The following is a 16825-nucleotide window of genomic DNA, read 5'->3' as shown; positions in this document are numbered from 1 at the left end:
CTTACTTTTTCTCAATTGAAGAGCGATTAGTGGGGAAAGTCAAGCTTCTTTAAAACGATGACAATGGGGAAATTTTCACTTTTTGGTTAGATGGGGTCAGATCTGCCAATGATGGCAAACTTTCCTTGACATCAGCAATCACAACTATAACTAAATAATTCATGGTGTAATGGTTCCTGATTCCTAGACTAGAGTATAACCTCCATGAGAGCAGAAAGCATTTGCTTTGTTCCTGGCTGTACTCTCAGCACCTCTGAGACAACAGGTTCTCCATAAATATTTCTGAATTAGGTATGGATGAAATTTAGATCAAGGGGAAAAAATCTGAGCAAACATTTGCTTTACAAAAATATTTTTTCTAGCCCTGGCCGTGCATTTTGGTTGGTTAGAGTGTCGTCCCAAAGTGTGGAAGTTGCTGGTTTGAGCCCCAGTCAGGGCACATACAGGAACAAACTGATGTTCCTGTCTCTCCCCCCCCCCCATTGTTCTCACTAAAAATCAATACATAAAAATTTTAAAAATACATATTTTCTAAAAAAATTCTCAATAAAACCGATTCTCCTACAAGCTTCCTCTGTGTGTTTCAAATGTGATGGAACAAAATTCACTTGACATGAATTTTCAGGAAATTGCATACAAGAAGGTATATGCAAGAATAGAGTCAATGACCAAGTGAATATCTAAAAAATGTTACAAGCTTACAGAACAAAATAAAAAAAACAGAAAAGCACTGAGAGGTTCTTTTTTTTGATCTTCACTCATTGCTGCGTCTCAGTGATTTTTACCAGATTAAAATAATAATCCAGCGCCCCAAAGGGCGTTTAGCTTTTCTTCTCTTGGAACATGTCTTTCAAAAGTGACAAAAGGCTACATTTTGTTGCTAGAAAGGAGCATCGGAGCTTGTATGGTTCTGCCATTATGAGCATGAAGAAAGCCATGCGGAAATGAGAAGAGCCAGGCTGTGATATTGCGTTTCATCTGGTAGCGTCTCACTTGGACAAAGACCTTTAACACGCCTGTGAAATACATTTTGGGGAGGAGTGGAAAGCAGGAAACGACTGCTTGTGTCAAACACAGGGAGCTGGAGGCTTAGTGATGTGTTCTTAAAAAAACCAAAAACCTGCCTCCAGTTTAGATGGAAAACATTTTAATTATTAATGACTACCGTCATCCATTTTAATTCCATTTTCCTAAATGAAAGATTTTTGAGGGCATAGAATAAATCGGAAGCTGTTGTTGGTAATAAATTTTGTTCTTTCATAGTTACCTGAAAATGACTTAATCACATCAGTATCTGCCTGAATTTCATTCAAGTTCTTGGACATACTGAACGCTTGGTTAAAGACAAACAGAATCATTTTGCTTGCAGAAACTCATAAAAAGAAGAGGCAGCAAGGATTTTACTAGGTCCCCTGAGTAATAAAGAAACATTTTCATAAATCCCTTCCTTCACAACTTTACGTGTATGTGTGTGTGGGGGTGGGGTGGGGGGGAGAGTCCAGCTTCACTAAAGAGAAACCCAGCTTTTACCTTTAAATCACACGGTTGGGCCAACTCAACCGACAACAAAGAACTCTGGGCTAAAATCAATGAGATGAAATCCAGTGTGATTAAATGTAAGGCTTGTGTAAATTTTTACAAATGGTTTTCTTTTTTTATTGTGAACTGTATCGTATTTAGAGAAGTATATTTAAAATGTACAGTTTAAGAAATAGCTGTGAAATGAACCCCTGTGTACTCAACATTAAGTCTAAGAAATAAAATATTACCAATCCTTTAGAAATCTCCTGTATGCTCCCTGTTCCTGCTCCTTTTGAAGTCCTTATTCCTGTGATTTTTTAAATGTGTTTTTACCACATATGTACATATCCTTCAAAAATGTATTATTACTTTTTTTAAAGTTGAGTAATAAGCACAAATCTTGCCATATAAAGACAAACTTACCCCTGTTAGAAAAAAAGCTCCCAGGAACTATCTGGAGGCACAATGGCTTCCACTTCCCTGTGAGTTCACAAAAGCCCTCACAGAGGTAACCAGTGGGCAAGGCCATGAACTACAAGGCTCGGTGGGGACATCTGGTGGGACTAAGTGTGGGCAGGAGCCGGTGGAGTGGGTATCTTCAGACAAAGTTTTTAAGTTCAACACGGCCAACTTCCAGACCTCAGCACTGGATCAAATCAGAACACTCCTGCGGTGGGGGTGAAATGGGTGTTCCAGTGATCCAGGAGGCAGTGCATGGAGGGGAAGGCAGACCAGGCTAAGTCGAAGGAAGGATTCGGGCCAGGCTTACCACCCTACCATCTGTCACCAGGGCAAAGGATGGAGCAGTGGCAGTGAGCACAGTGATGAGAGCTGCCATGTATCTGTTTCTCGAGTCACCCTGATCCAACCCGGACTTGTCCATTTCTGACATACTGCTTCTACCCTCCCTGGGGCTCTCCTCCTTTGCCATTCACCTGTAGGTGTTTCTGCTTCCTATACCCACAGCTTACCCTTCCTGGGTGAATTCTCTTGCTGTGGTGAAGCATGTCCTACAGAAAAGTGTGGGGATAAAAGTCTTTGAGACCCTGCATGATTAAAATATCTGGACTACATCTTCATTCTTAATTGACGATTTGGCTGGGTACAGAATTTTTAATTAGAGAGAATTTTACTTCATAATCTCGAGGGCTCTGCTTAATTGTCTCCTTGTGTCCAGCATGCCTACTGAGAAGTCCTAAGTCATTCTGAGCATGTCAGTCTGCATGTAACTTGATGTTTTCTCCCTGGACACTGGTAGGATCAGCTCTTTGTCCCAGATGTTCGGAATTTCACAACAATGCACACTGCTGTGGGTTTATTTTCATACCACCTGCACTCAGTGGGTCCTTTCAATCTGGACAGTGATAGTTTGGGCAATTTAAAAAATATTTCACCAACAGTCTCTTCCCCTTCTTTGTTCTCTCCCCCTGGAATCTCAATGATGCATGTCTAGTCTACCTAGAGGGCTCTCTAGTATCTCTCACTTTCTCACCTTTCCCCTTATATTGCTTCTTTTGTTCTTTTTGGCTTACTCTGTAGGACATTTCCTCATTTTTATTTTTGCTACCAATTTTTTCATTCCAAGAACTTTTTGTTTTCTAAAAGCTCCTCCCTCCCCATAGCTTTTCAGTTTTACTGCTTGGCTATACTGATTTTCTTGTCTGAGAGTGTGAATTTGTTTCGATACTTGCTTCTGTAGGCAAGTCTGTTTTCTCCAAGTTGCCGTTCCGGGGAGTTGCTTGTTTTCTTCTATTTCATCTACAGTAGAGATTTCCCCAGATGTCTTTCATCTTTTGCGGTCTGAGATGGTTGTGAGTTGCTTAGAAGCTCTGAGCATGGGAGAGAAGCCTTGGCCTTCCTTAACACAATCTAGATGGACGGACTCTTTGTTGGAGAAACTCCCATACCATTATGTATAGATTTTTCTCTTGAGATGTTCAGATTGCCCAGAAAAGAGTCTTTAGTCTCTGCCAGGAGAAGAAGAGTTCACAGGCCAGAAGAGTTCATAAGAGAAGAACAGTGCGAGTGCAGGGGGAGTGCAGGAAGAAGACTGCAAGTGGGAACATTCAGCCTTTAAAATTCTATGAGTCTCTCAATTTTCTTTCTGGTACACACTCAAACAGGTCATTCCCATCTCTTCCCTGAGATTAAACCAAAATTTCTTGGTTCATGAAATACTAAGTGTCTCAGTGATTTTTTTTCTGTTATGGCACTCCAAAGCAAAAGATATAGCTAACATCTTCATTAATTGGGTAGTTATTTCCAAAGAACTTCAGCATTTAGGTCTTAAGAGTTAGTTACTGTTTGAAAGAAAAGTACACTTAAATAGGAAGAAAAGGATTCTTCTTTTGTTCCTGAATAACCTATTACTTACTAATGGGTGTGTGCAACTGCTGGATTCTGCACAAACCTTGTAGTCAGAATAAACACAGCCAGCCTCATTTCATGTTCCACACTAGTTTTCATGTAGTACTTACTTTTTTACCACACACACATAAAAAACTCACTTTCACAAAAATATGATATCATAGGGAAGAATGTAGAGTGATCTAATGTTGAAACTCTGAACTTTTTCTAACTAGTAGTTATATCTATCAGATGTCGAGTACCACGTGTTTGTATGAGAAGTTTCAAACATTACAGCAATTTAGTGTGACATTCCAGGGCACCCTGTGACACGGTTTGGGAACTAGGGTTTTTATACAGTCCACTTTCATTTAACCCACCACCTTAACCTGGCTTTGAATTAAGTTTTTAACTATGTACAATCTACTGGAATCTCAATAAACATTCTCATCACTGCCCTCCTGCAACTCAGCCCCTTTATACATTTAACAAAGTATAATTTACTTCACATCTGGAATCAGTGAATCAAAACATGAACTTGACTGAACAAGATCTAGGACGATGGGTGGCAGTGGTTGTCAGGGGTGCATATGGAAAGTAGGAGATGGCCCTGGCTGGTTGGCTCAGTAGAGGGAGTATTGGTCTGGCATATGGATGTCTCAGGTTCTATTCCTAGTCAGAGCACACAAGAGAAATGACCATCTGTTTCTCCACCTCCTTCTCTTTCTTCTTTCCCTCTTCCCCTCCCACAGCCAGTGGCTCAATTGGTTTGAGCATGGCCCCAGGCACTGAGGATGGCTTGGTTGATTCTAACATTGGCCCCAGATAGGGAGTTGCCAGGCAGATTGCAGTTGGGGTAGATGCGGGAGTCTATCTCTCTATCTTCCATTCACTTAAAAAAGAAAGAGAGAGAGAGAGAGAGAGAGAGAGAGAGAGAGAGAGAGAGAGAGAGAGAGAGAGAGAGAGAGAAGAGAGAGAGAGAAGGAGAAGAAGAAGAAGAAGAAGAAGAAGAAAGAAAAGAAAATAGAAAAGAAAAAATACAAAATAGGAGACACCATACTTTAATATGTGTAATTCCCCAACCAGTAAGACACTTTTTTGTATTTTCAATTGTGCATGCTATTAGACAATGCTATAAAAGTAACTCAATACAGGTTGTGGCTGTTTTCAGACAGCTGAGTAAGGGCCTGAGTATTAACAGCTGTCAAGTGAGTCTTCTGTGCTCTCTGCCCTCCCCGTCCCCCCAGACTAGTCTTTGAAGGATCCAATCAGTGAAAAATCAGAATGTCAAAGAGGAAGCCCAGAGCAGGTAATATGACAAACGGATGTTGGTCTTAAGTAAGCTGACTAGCTATTAATTCACAAAACAGTCTGAAAAGATTTGTGATGCAAGCTGACTTCTGTCTAGACAGAGAAGGGAGTGTAAAACATATTAGACAGATGCAACACAATAGTGACAAGAAAAACCTGCTTCAGTTGCACAAATGCTTTGGGAGGGCATTTACTAGTTCCTTCTTTATCTAAATACCTCATCCCTAGTGGGGCTATCCGTAGGTACTAGTGAGTTTCAAGTTTATTTTTAGAGCTTTAAACCATCTTACACATGAAAAAGACATGGAAGAAGAATAAAGAGAAGAAAAAAGATAAAACGAATGAGGCAGGAAAATGTAGAAAGAGATAGGAAGGGAGGAAAGGAGGAAGGGAGATGGAAAGAGAGAGAGATTGACTGAACGCTAGCCAGAGAGGAGAATATGTCAGAGCAAGAGAAGAGAGGCTAATAAAATCCGAATGCTTAAATATGTTCCTGAATTTCAAAGGCTATTTATGTTGTAGCATTTGGAAAACATCACTGACCTAGTTCTATAAAATTTATCTCTTGCCTCTGATGTACGTAGTCATGTCTGTTTTTCCCTTTTCCACACAACAGTGGCGAAAAATCAATTCTTAGAGAAGTCAATTCCTACATATATTTTAGACAGTTGAATAGTTCAGTGGTCTACTGGATATAACAGTCAATTGGGCCATTTAAGGAAGGTAAACAGTTCAATATATATTTTGTTTTCCCCCAACAATGCTAATGGTCAACTTCATGGTCAATGTAAGGAAAACATTTGGCTACTAGTGAAAGAATCAGAGTTTTGTCAGGCATGCCAAAACATTGTTTCAATACAAATATGTTTCAACATTTGATTGTTTTTAAGTCCTTACTCATAACAACTTACATAAAGAGGCGCTAGAACAGTCATTTTTAAAGTTTTTTGTTTGTTTAAAAATATAATCATGAATTTAACTCTACATGCCAGTTGCATTTTGATGCTCTACTATAACAGAGAAAGGAGAGATTCTAAGAGTGTTGTGGTTAATATAATTGTGGTGAAGTTATCTCAGGTCAGGGAAAACTAGCTGCATTTTGTTTTCAATAGTTTTTATGGTGTATTTTTTTTATTGTTTTGACATATATTTGCTTAAAATATTTCCCTACCAAGACATATTTGTTTTCAGCAAATGCTATTATTGTGGTTGGAATGAAGGAATCTGGTTTCTTAAACGCTTTTAGATCTAACAAAAGAGAGAAGAAAAATAAGAAAATTTCATGAACACAGAGAGGAGAAACTGTTTTATATATTACTAGGATATGCAGTTTAAAAGAAAGGTCTTGTCCTGACTGGCTTATTCAGTGGATGATAAAGCATCACTCCAGCACCCCAAAGTCATGGGTTCGATCCCTGGTCAGGGCACATCTGAGAAGCACTCAATGAATACACAACTAAATGGAACAACTAAGTGGAACAAAATGATGCTTCTCTTTCTCTGCCCCTCCCTTCCCCTCTCTAAGTCAATGAGAAAAATAATTTTTAAAAAGTAAAAAAAAAAAAGGGAAGGTCTCCCATTGCCTTTTTCATGATTTTGCCACATTAAAACCAAAAGGTATTTCAGTAAGTTCTAGAGGTCTTATTATTTCAGGAAGCTACTGAGGACTAATTTTAGTAAATAATTCATGAGTGAAACTATTGTCTAGAAGTAAAACAGCCAACCATAACTGAAACAGGAGTGTATGTGGTATGAAGTAAGGGGGAACAGAATGGAGGAGGCGGGGTAGGAGATGCTTCTGATTTCCCCCCTCACTCCAATTTAGTCCTTCTTAGCCAGTATATTCAGGGTTTTCAACTTTAAACAGGTACATACTCAAAAACTAAACTATGCAGTTTGTAACGAGTGTTTTGAATTTTAGGACGATGGTTAGTTTATGACTTTCCAACACAGATCATGGGAGCATTTCATAAATCATCACCACCTCTGTAGGTGAGGACAATGGATAACAACATGATGAAAAAAAATTGCAGGAATTCACTCAGAATCCAAAATTGCAACATCAAAAGCAGTCTTAATCCATTCCAGTAGTAATGCTTTTAGAATTTTTGGCCCAGGATTTTAGTTTTATTTGTATATAAAGCATCAACAGACATGGATTTGTTCACATAAACTTTCTTGCAGATAAAAGAGCTATTTGGTTCCTACTTCTCTCTCAGGCTCTCATAATAAATGCAAAAGATACGCCCTAACTCCTTACAGGATTTCCATAGGAGCTCAGGCAGTAGGTTGAGTCTCAGAAGTTCCATGTATCAAGGAACCAGTACTATGGCATTTTATACTAAGATGTTATGACAGACAAAGACACAAAGTTGTGTTGTTTTCACGGTTTAGAAAGTGACTGCAATATCTGATGTGGTGACTGGCACATTAAGTGGGGTGACATGCTCTGGTTGTAACTCATGACAAGAGGGCATCAGATCAATTTCAGCTGTTCCCTAAGGGTGCTACTCAGCATTCCCTAAACTCTGGATCCTAATAGGATCACTCTCTGCTTTCAATGACCCAATACTCAGACGTGAAAGGTTCAGGACTGACCACAGTAATCTGAGTTGCCGGAGCCCACAGAAAATGTTCATGTTCTCAAAGAAGAGACAGAGCAAGGTCACGGTTCCCAAGGGACTTACGGCAGGAAGGATCTGCTTGATGCTTTAGCAGAAGCACAAATCTGATTGTCTACCCCTTGGCAAGGAGTAAAAGAGGTGACTTTGCTGATCGGAAAAATACCAAACAAAGTAACCTCAAGGAGGTTGTACTATGAAACACTTAGACTAAATATTTAGTTCCCTTTAAAAACATCATTTTAATCCATAAAGAGTCAAAAATATTTTAAAAAGTCTGAGGCAAGAGAAAAGTTGGACCCTGATGTTGCTGGATAACATAGCACTCTGATGAGATCAAATGACCTGGTAATTAAGCGAGATACTAGGGCAGGATGACTTTCTTCATGCTTGTAGAACAGTAAAATTTTATGGCTTAGGGCACGTAAATGAGACATGCCTGGTGGTCAGTGTTGCTTCTATCCTTGGGCTGCTCTCATGCGAGACACATTTCTGCTCTGGGGAGTCTGCTTGTTAGGGGTTTTGGTCAGCAGAAGTATGCACCAGACTGTTCTTTTCTGCTATTTTAGGAGGATGTTTTTTCATCATTAGCTTGGTTTGCTTTCTGAGTATAAAAGACCAAATTTTTAAAAAAAGCCTGAAGTCACTGAGCTTGACCTTCTTGTCTGAATGGAACTTAATGTTTTACTAATAAAGAGGTTGATGTAAAATGCAGTGTCCAGACCTCATTGATAAAGAAGATATTGTCTTTAAGGGGGTTTCACATTTCCAGGGAACTGCAAAAACATTGTTCTGCTTATGGCTTTGAAACAGAAACAAAGAACGATTGAAACCCAAAAGATACATGACCAAAGGAGGGGAAAAAAAAGAAAAAGAAAAAGCTTCTTACCAGGTTCAGCTGTGGATCTAGGTTCTGTTTGCCATATGAGAAAAATAAATAAATAAAAATGGAGTATTAGAACAGGGTTCCATTAATAACAGACATCCCTATCTTTTTCTATTACCTTGTCCAGGGCATGTCTGCCGAAATGTTATATACAAACTCCATAACACCAAAGTGATAGAGTGATAGATCAATTTACATTTCTACAAACACAAAAACTCAAATTCCAGTAACAGCTTACACTAGGAAGCTATTTTAACTTCAGTTCACAGAAGGTCTTATAGGAGCTTGTCAGCCTCTTAAAATTATTTGCCCAACTTTGAGTTCAAATGTATACATGCATATTTTTTTCTGAAGAAAGAACATAACTTTCATCAGCATTTCAAAGGGGTCCATCAGCCAGCACCCCCACCTTTAATTTATGGACCGCTTGCATTTGCAGAATAGCTGGTCTCATCCCTGTTTGAAAACAGAGATCAGTTCATGTAAAAGACTAAACCCTTGCTGATTTTTCTGAAGCTTGAGAGAAGACAATGGTTGGATTTGGGAGAATGGCCCCCTCTCTCCTTACTTTTCTGTAGAATCCGGAAGTCTGGAGAGTCCTGGATTTCACTGCCTTGCCGGAACCACTGGACCTGCAGGGGCGGCGCGCCTCGGACCCGGCACTCCAGGACCACCACCTGGCCCTCGGATGCTGCTATGTTTTGCAGTTCCTGAAATTTAAGAAAAACACTACCTGTCACACTTTGGTGTGTTCTTACACACACTCACAACAGAGAATAAAACTTCCAAATCTCAGAGAAAAAGAAATAAAACCATGAAACGTGTCATAAAAGAATTATCACTAACTCTTATGAGGATAAACACCTTTAAGTTCGTTCATCATCGGCTTTTCATAATCCCCATGTAATGAAATTAGTATGGTTTTAACCCTGGGTCTGTAGTCATTTTGGACCTGTCTGCAAATGTATTGGCTGTTTTGTACTTATGGAATTTTATGGTAACAATTGTTATCATAAACAATTTCTTGATCTACAGTTAAGAGTAAGCTGATGGAATGCAAACTCCTTACAACAACTCCACACCATGTGGATGCAGAGTCCTATGAAAACCAGACAGGAGCAGAGAAAAGACGTGTTTGTTTCCACATGCGCCAGCCTGGTCATGTACTCCCGGCCACCTCTGCCCAACCCCTGCCCTATGTCAGGTTTATTAGGATAAGGGAGTCTGGTACATTGGCATTTTGAGGCTCAGTGTATACATTTGGAAATGTAGCACTGTTGTCTTCTTCACCTTAATTTCCTCCTCTGTTGCTATTACTCTTGCTGTTCCCATCCCTCCCCCCCCCCCCCCACTCCAGCTCCAGACCAATAAATTTTTTACAGTCCAACCGGTTAGAAATTAATTGGGCTTCAGAGATACAAAGAGGTACAGCTTTTATATGCTTGTTATTAAATATCAAAAGATTCCTATTTCCCTTGCATATGTCCCCTCTCTGCATTCCTCCTCCAGGATTACTAACAAAGGTGCTTCCTTAAAGTTTTGACTAAACTTCTGACTATAGAGTATTGGAAGTGATATAGGGTATGTAGAAGTCTTGGATAATTCAAATATGCTCAAGTAATTCACCTATACAAATATAAAATTCACATTAGGAAGCGTTTTTTGTTTTTTTTTACTATGTTTTGGTTTTGTTTTGTTTTAAAATGATCTGAAAATACAACAAATGGTGTGCTGGGAAAAACTCTATCCTGTAACAAATGGCTAAAGTGCTGTGGAAATTCTAAAGTCATGATGTTGGCAGAGGCTCTAGAATTAGTGAAGGCTGAGAACACATGTGATAGAATTCGGGTGGTGAAGAATGTCTTCAAGTAAAAATGGGATGATTATTGACTCTTTCTGATTGCATTCTTTCTCCCATTTAAATTTTAACGGTAGAAAAACCTCTGGTTTTAAATGGATTTTTTCTTTCTGACTGAGTCCTGAAAGAGCTAATTTAGTGGATCAGAAGGGGAAAAGTGTGGCTCATGTGGTCATGGGGGCCAGTTTGTGTGGATTAATTATTAAATGCCTCCGAGCTCGTCCAGGAAGCTGTTCAGGGTAGATTACAAGTGGTACACGGATATTTTTCATGCTTGAGCTCAAAGGCACCAAGGAGTCTCTGACTTATTTGTAGGATTGTGTTTTGGTCAAATATTAGAAAACCAGAGATGTAGGAAACGGGTAGAAGCCTAGGACCTTAAATAGTCAAAACTCCATTATTATTTCAAGATTACAATTTAGCTCTTCCTGGTCCAAAAAAAAATTTTTTTTTTATCTTGGCAAAAGCCACATAAACATAGCCATTAGGAGAACTTGCAGGAACATGAGGAGGAGGAGTCCTGAAGGAGACAGAGTGCCAACCTTTAGACGTGGCACTTGTTATCTGGACCATCCATTCAGGGTAGAATCTGGAACCCCTGAGTGTCCCAGGGTCCGTGAACATCTCTGGATAGACATTAAGTCCACGTGACATTGTGATTCCTTAGAGGGGTCTAACTATTTGGGACGAAATGCCACATGGAGCTAGTTGCTCTCCTGGCCTCATGCATGTCCCTACAACTCACAGTCCCACAGTCCACACCAGCTCTGTGGCTCCAGATAAGCCCGGTGGCCTGCAGGCAGAGGTGCTGACTGCAAAACCTGGGGATGTTTCCCAGAGCAGTACGAGAAAACAGATGGAGGCACCCGTCCGACTGGCGAAGCCCATCCGCCATCTGCTATCAACGCTCATGCCCAAGAGGAAGGCCAAAGAAGATGCTAAGGTCAACAAAGCAAAGGCTAGCTTGAGTTACAGAGATCGGCAGATTTACCTTCTAAACCTGCCTCTCCGATAACCCCAGCCCAGGCCCACAAACGACCCTGCAGAGCAGGGCGAGAAGTTTCACAAAGGCAAAAGCGGAAAGGGAAAGAAGCAGATACAAACAAGGAGGGAGGCAACGGTGCGGAAAACAGATGTTCCACGGTCCAGATGTAGAGAGTGGAGTCCCTGGAGATGCCCAGTGAGGTGTGCTCTGAGCTTCCCATCACCACACAGTTTGAGATTTTAAAAAATCAACCTTAATAAAAAATGTAGAATTTCCGGTGATGGTCTTGTAAAACTGCTTGTGAAAAGCTCTTAAACTACAATGTAAATGTGAACATCCACCCTTCTGTGAACGTTTCCTGTTCTAAACATCAAAGGACTGCTTCCCTGGCTGTTTACAGTGATACTGGCTTTTGTAGGTTTTAACATGATTTATTTTCTTTTTTTTTCTTTGGTAGTTTAGCCAGGAGGGGACTTTCAAAGCTGTTGCCTGTGTCCTACAGTAAATGGTCTGTTTATGAAAAGATCTTCAATAAAGCAGAATACAGGCTGGCTTAGGAGGAAAAAAAATCATTCCCTACATGAAGAAAATTAAAATGCTCTTCTCTACTGCCTGGCAGAAGTCTTACAGATTTGCTTGTCATCTTTTTCTTTCTTTGACTTGGAATTGATTAATGTAAAAAGTGTGAGGTAGAAATTTAACTGACTAGCCTGACCAGGCAGTGGCGGAGATCAGAGTGTTGGACTGGGACATGGAAGGCCCAGGTTTGAAACCACGAGGTCGCTGATTTGAGCATGGGCTCATCTGGCTTGAGAGCGGGCTCACCAGCTTGAGCGCAGGGTCGCTGGCTTCAGTGTGGGATCATAGACATGACCCTGTGGTCGCTGGCTTGAGCTCAAAGGTCGCTGGCTTGAAATCCAAAGTCACTGGCTTGAGCAAGGGGTCACTCGCTCTGCTGTAGCCCCCCCGTCAAGGCACATATGAGAAAGCAATCACTGAACAACTAAGGTATCACAACAAAAAACTGATGCTTCTCATCTCCCTTCCTGTCTATCTGTCCCTATCTGTCCCTCTCTGTCCCTCTCTCTGTCTCTCTGTCTCTGTCACCAAAAAAAAAGAAGAAAAGAAATCTCACTGACTAAGTTTGAAATCTGACAATGTTTCACTTCTGCTGAAGCCTTCCCTCTTCCCCCGGTGGTCGGCAGGTCTCTGTAAGTACTGGAGTAGGCTCTGTCCTGACCACCATCAACCTGACTAATTTTGGGCCAGCTCCACACTGTCCTAATAGCATACATTTAGGAAGCTGTGTCTCAGAGGACAAATCCCACCCTTCCCGAAAACCACCTTAATTTTCCTTTTCAGGAGTATCTTGGCTATTCTTAGCCATTTTCATTTCCACTAAACTTTTAGAATCAAATTGCCAAATTCAGCATTAAACAAATAAATACAAGAAACCCACTGGAATTATAGTTAGATTTGTATTAAATGTATAGATTAATCTGGGAGTCATGACTTCCTTACAGTCTCCAGCCATGGTGTCTTTCTCCATTTAAGGTGGGAGCGGGGGGTGGGGAGAAATGCTTCATGGAATCATTTCTGAGTTGAACAGTTGTCCATTGAAATGAATGTCATTCAGCTTAGCAATGTGAAACACTTGCTTAGAACAAAGTGAAAGTTAGTCATATTTATATCTATCTGTAGATAGATAGATAGATAGATAGATAGATAGATAGATAGATGTTTTTAATTTCTATAAAGCTTGCTGGTTTTTCCAAACCCTATCCTAGACAGAATTTTGTCTTAATTTTTCTGTCTCGGCTTTCCCACTCTACTCTGACATCTCTCAGGTCGCTGACCATGCCCACATTTCTTGGATTCTTCACAAGATGACAGTCACACAGCCATCATTCAGCAAAGCTCTGCTTAGTTCCAAAGGTAACCTTGACAGTAGGTCTACTGATCTGTTGGCTTTAGTTTTGCAAGATTGCTACAAGAAGCCACATGCAAGTGGGATTCAAGCACCAGAGCAAATACAGAGAATGAGACTTGCAGATGTCAGACCTTTGTGAAAACAGGAGGAAAGTAGGCAGAAGTGGTTCCATCAGGTCTGCACAGATACGAGGTTGGACTGTGAACCTGAAAAAGCAGAAACACATGGATCAAATTCTACATCGTAAATCACTGAAAAGATGGGCTAAAGCAACCTCTCCTTATTAAGACAGCTCCACATGAGTGAGCCGAGTGAATGAAAGTCCCTCCATACATCATTTTGCTGATCTACTCTCACAGCACAGACACCGCCTGCTTCCTCGCTGCACATCTGTTACTCTTCTCTATTCAAAGGGATATTCGAGGCAAAAGTCCCCTGGTTCCTTAGGGACTCTGAACTTGTAAATGCTATTACCAAATGGATTTCTGTGTGTGGGACTTCCACAGGGGTCTGTTTAGAAGCTCTTACAGACATTATACTTTATTTTGTTCTTTAATATAGTCTGGATTCATTGAATAAAAAGCACAAGTTACTAGCAGTGGAGGGCAAATTATCGAATGTCTACCGATCTTATTTTTAACATGTATTCTTTTTTGATATAGCTAGGGATTATAAGAAATGAAGAAAAAAGGAATACAGACTTTTCTTTCTTGATATGCACTTAATGAATGGTACTCATCTCTGGAAGAATATAAGGGTTACAGAGAGTGAACGGAAAATACTTCTTTGTGTAAATCACGTATTTTCACGTTCTGGATTGAATCACTTATCTATATAGTTGTTACTAGTCTTTTAACCTAAGATAATGGCGATCTGATATTATATGTCCAAATGTGCCACAGAACATCATCGAGGATGCTGGGAGAGTGGCAGAAATGCTAGGATGGTAAAGAGCCTCACTCATTATCCTTATAAGACTTTATATAGGCTTGTTATTCAGGAGGTCTGGTTCTCACTTTTACTGTCTTTTTATGTGCAAAGAATATATGAAGACTAGATAGTATAAAGTCTTTGCCAGGCACTATTCTAAGTTCTATATAGTAATTAACTCACTGAACCTCATGACAGTCTTGTGAGATAAATGGCTTTATCATTTTCATTTTACAGATGAAAAATAAAAGGCATAGAAAGGTTATAGGACTTATTTGAAGTCCCTTTGTTAGTAAGTGGTAGAACTGGGATTCAAACCCATGCAGTATGTATGCAGGGCGTTAACCTTTACATCACCTTGCCAAAAACAAAGCAATGGAGTTTCTCTGAACACTTCATTCTGCCAACTAGATATTCAGTGTTCATGTCAAGTTTAAACCACTTTAAAACGTACTTGTTTATGTTATTATGACATTTACATATTTAGATGCTTGTGTGCCTTTCTGTTTTGAGGCTTCTGGGTTACACCTTAATCAAGTCTCTCTTATTCAAGAAGTGTTTCATGTGTGTATTTCCTGTTTCCCTTGCCCAGTTTATGGACAGCTTGGGAATGGAGTTGGTGATATATATTTTTTTCTGTTGTGAAATGACCAGCAGTGATAAGCACTCATTAAATACTTATCAATATTAAAATGTTAAAACATCAGAAAAAACCTACCATTCAGTGTGTCCATAAAGTCATGGTGCACTTTTGACCGGTCACAGGAAAGCAACAAAAGACGATAGAAATGTGAAATCTGCACCAAATAAAAGGAAAACCCTCCCAGTTTCTGTAGGATGATGTGGCAGCATGCACAGATGACATAACACCGTGTATACAGTGGAGCAGCCCACGGTCATGCCAGTCGAGATGTGGACGGTACAGAGGAAAGTTCAGTGTGTTCTGTGGCTCGCTAAATTCGAATCCATGACCAAAGTGCAACGTGAATATCAGTGCATTTATAATGAAGCGCCGCCACACAGGAATAACATTACTCGGTGGGATAAGCTGTTGAAGGAAACCGGCAGTTTGGTGGAGAAACCCCGTTCTGGTAGGCCATCAGTCAGTGAGGAGTCTGTAGAGGCTACACGGGATAGCTACCTAAGGAGCCCTAAAAAATCTGTGCGTGAGCCCACATCGAACTGCACTGAATAGGTATGAAACTGGGAGAGTTTTCCTTTTATTTGGTGCAGATTTCACATTTCTATCGTCTTTTGTTGCTTTCCTGTGACCGGTCAAAAGTGCACCATGACTTTAAGGACACAATGTATATGTCACCTCCAAGTAACTTATACTGATTGGTTCTTTTCAAGTTTATGAACTCAAATGTCTTTTCTCTCTACATATCACATATCTACATAGGTCTGCATACTCTACATATCACAGTGTATATGTCACACACCTATAATTAACAAAATACCTATGAGTGCTCGACAGATAGAGGGCATGGTAATGCTCACTAAACATACTTAACATACTCACAAGCCCCTGTAAGGAAGGGGCTTACAGTTGAAGAGTACTGGGGAAAGCCTCTTGTGAGTGTTCCATTTAAAGATACTCATCACAGCACAAAGGCAAAGTAACATAGATTTGATTTAGAGACATTTAGATTTTAATATTATTACTTTAAAAAAATTCATGTTGTTTGTGTTTGTATAGTAAACTATGATTTCTTTCCTGTAGTACTGTTGTTCTTTCTTGGATAAAGCAGTCTTACAATAAAATAAAAGCAAGATAAAAATATGGTGAAGTAAAAAAATTTGATTTAGCCTGACCAGGCGGTGGTGCAGTGGATAGAGCGTCAGAGTGGGATGTGGAAGGACCCAGGTTCGAGACACTGAGGTCACCAGCTTGAGCACGGGCTAATCTGGTTTGAGCAAAAGCTCACCAGCTTAAACCCAAGGTCACTGGCTTGAGCAAGGCGTTGCTCGGTCTGCTGTAGACCCCCAGTTATGGCACATATGAGAAAGCAATCAATGAACAACTAAGGCACTGCAATGCACAATGAAAAACTAATGATGCTTCTCATCTCTCCGTTCCTGTCTGTCTGTCCCTGTCTATCCCTCTCTCTGACTCTCTCTCTGTCTCTGTAAAAAAAAAAAAAAAAGATTTATTCTTCTCATTATCTGTTTAGTGCTTAGAGGATGAATACACTTGTTGGTATGTGGACTTCTCTTGTATTCTCATTTGTTTAAATGAGATAATAAATTTGGCTAAATTGAAGAAAGCACATATGTAGGGGAATAATCAACTAGTTGTAGTTAAAACATATTATACTGCTCACAAAATAAGGGGATATTTCAAAATAAATACGAAGTGATAAAAAAGAAGCATTTGATATTTTAAAATTAAACAAGGATATCAGAAAAGCAAACGACAAGTCAAAGAAAGTTGTTT

At 39.9% G+C, this 16825-nt stretch overlaps 1 protein-coding gene across 6 annotated transcripts in view; it reads right to left on the bottom strand.

Annotated features, from left to right (window-relative positions):
- The window catches only part of PALLD (palladin, cytoskeletal associated protein), a 388850-nt gene that overhangs the window by 197498 nt on the left and 174527 nt on the right, over positions 1 to 16825 (bottom strand). For 5 of the 6 annotated variants that reach the window (XM_066387796.1, XM_066387823.1, XM_066387807.1 and 2 more), the window contains 3 exons: positions 13590 to 13664; positions 9254 to 9395; positions 8689 to 8712 (listed from right to left, as the gene is read on the bottom strand). In XM_066387796.1, the coding sequence (XP_066243893.1) occupies positions 8689 to 8712; positions 9254 to 9395; positions 13590 to 13664 (241 nt within the window). The remainder of the gene's footprint in view (positions 1 to 8688; positions 8713 to 9253; positions 9396 to 13589; positions 13665 to 16825) is intronic. The other variant, XM_066387815.1, reaches the window with a different exon arrangement.

Source organism: Saccopteryx leptura, chromosome 1 (genome assembly GCF_036850995.1).
Source record: "Saccopteryx leptura isolate mSacLep1 chromosome 1, mSacLep1_pri_phased_curated, whole genome shotgun sequence".
Taxonomy (NCBI): domain Eukaryota; kingdom Metazoa; phylum Chordata; class Mammalia; order Chiroptera; family Emballonuridae; genus Saccopteryx; species Saccopteryx leptura.
The sequence above is the reverse complement of the archived record's forward strand: the minus strand, read 5'-3'. Positions and strand labels throughout refer to the sequence as shown.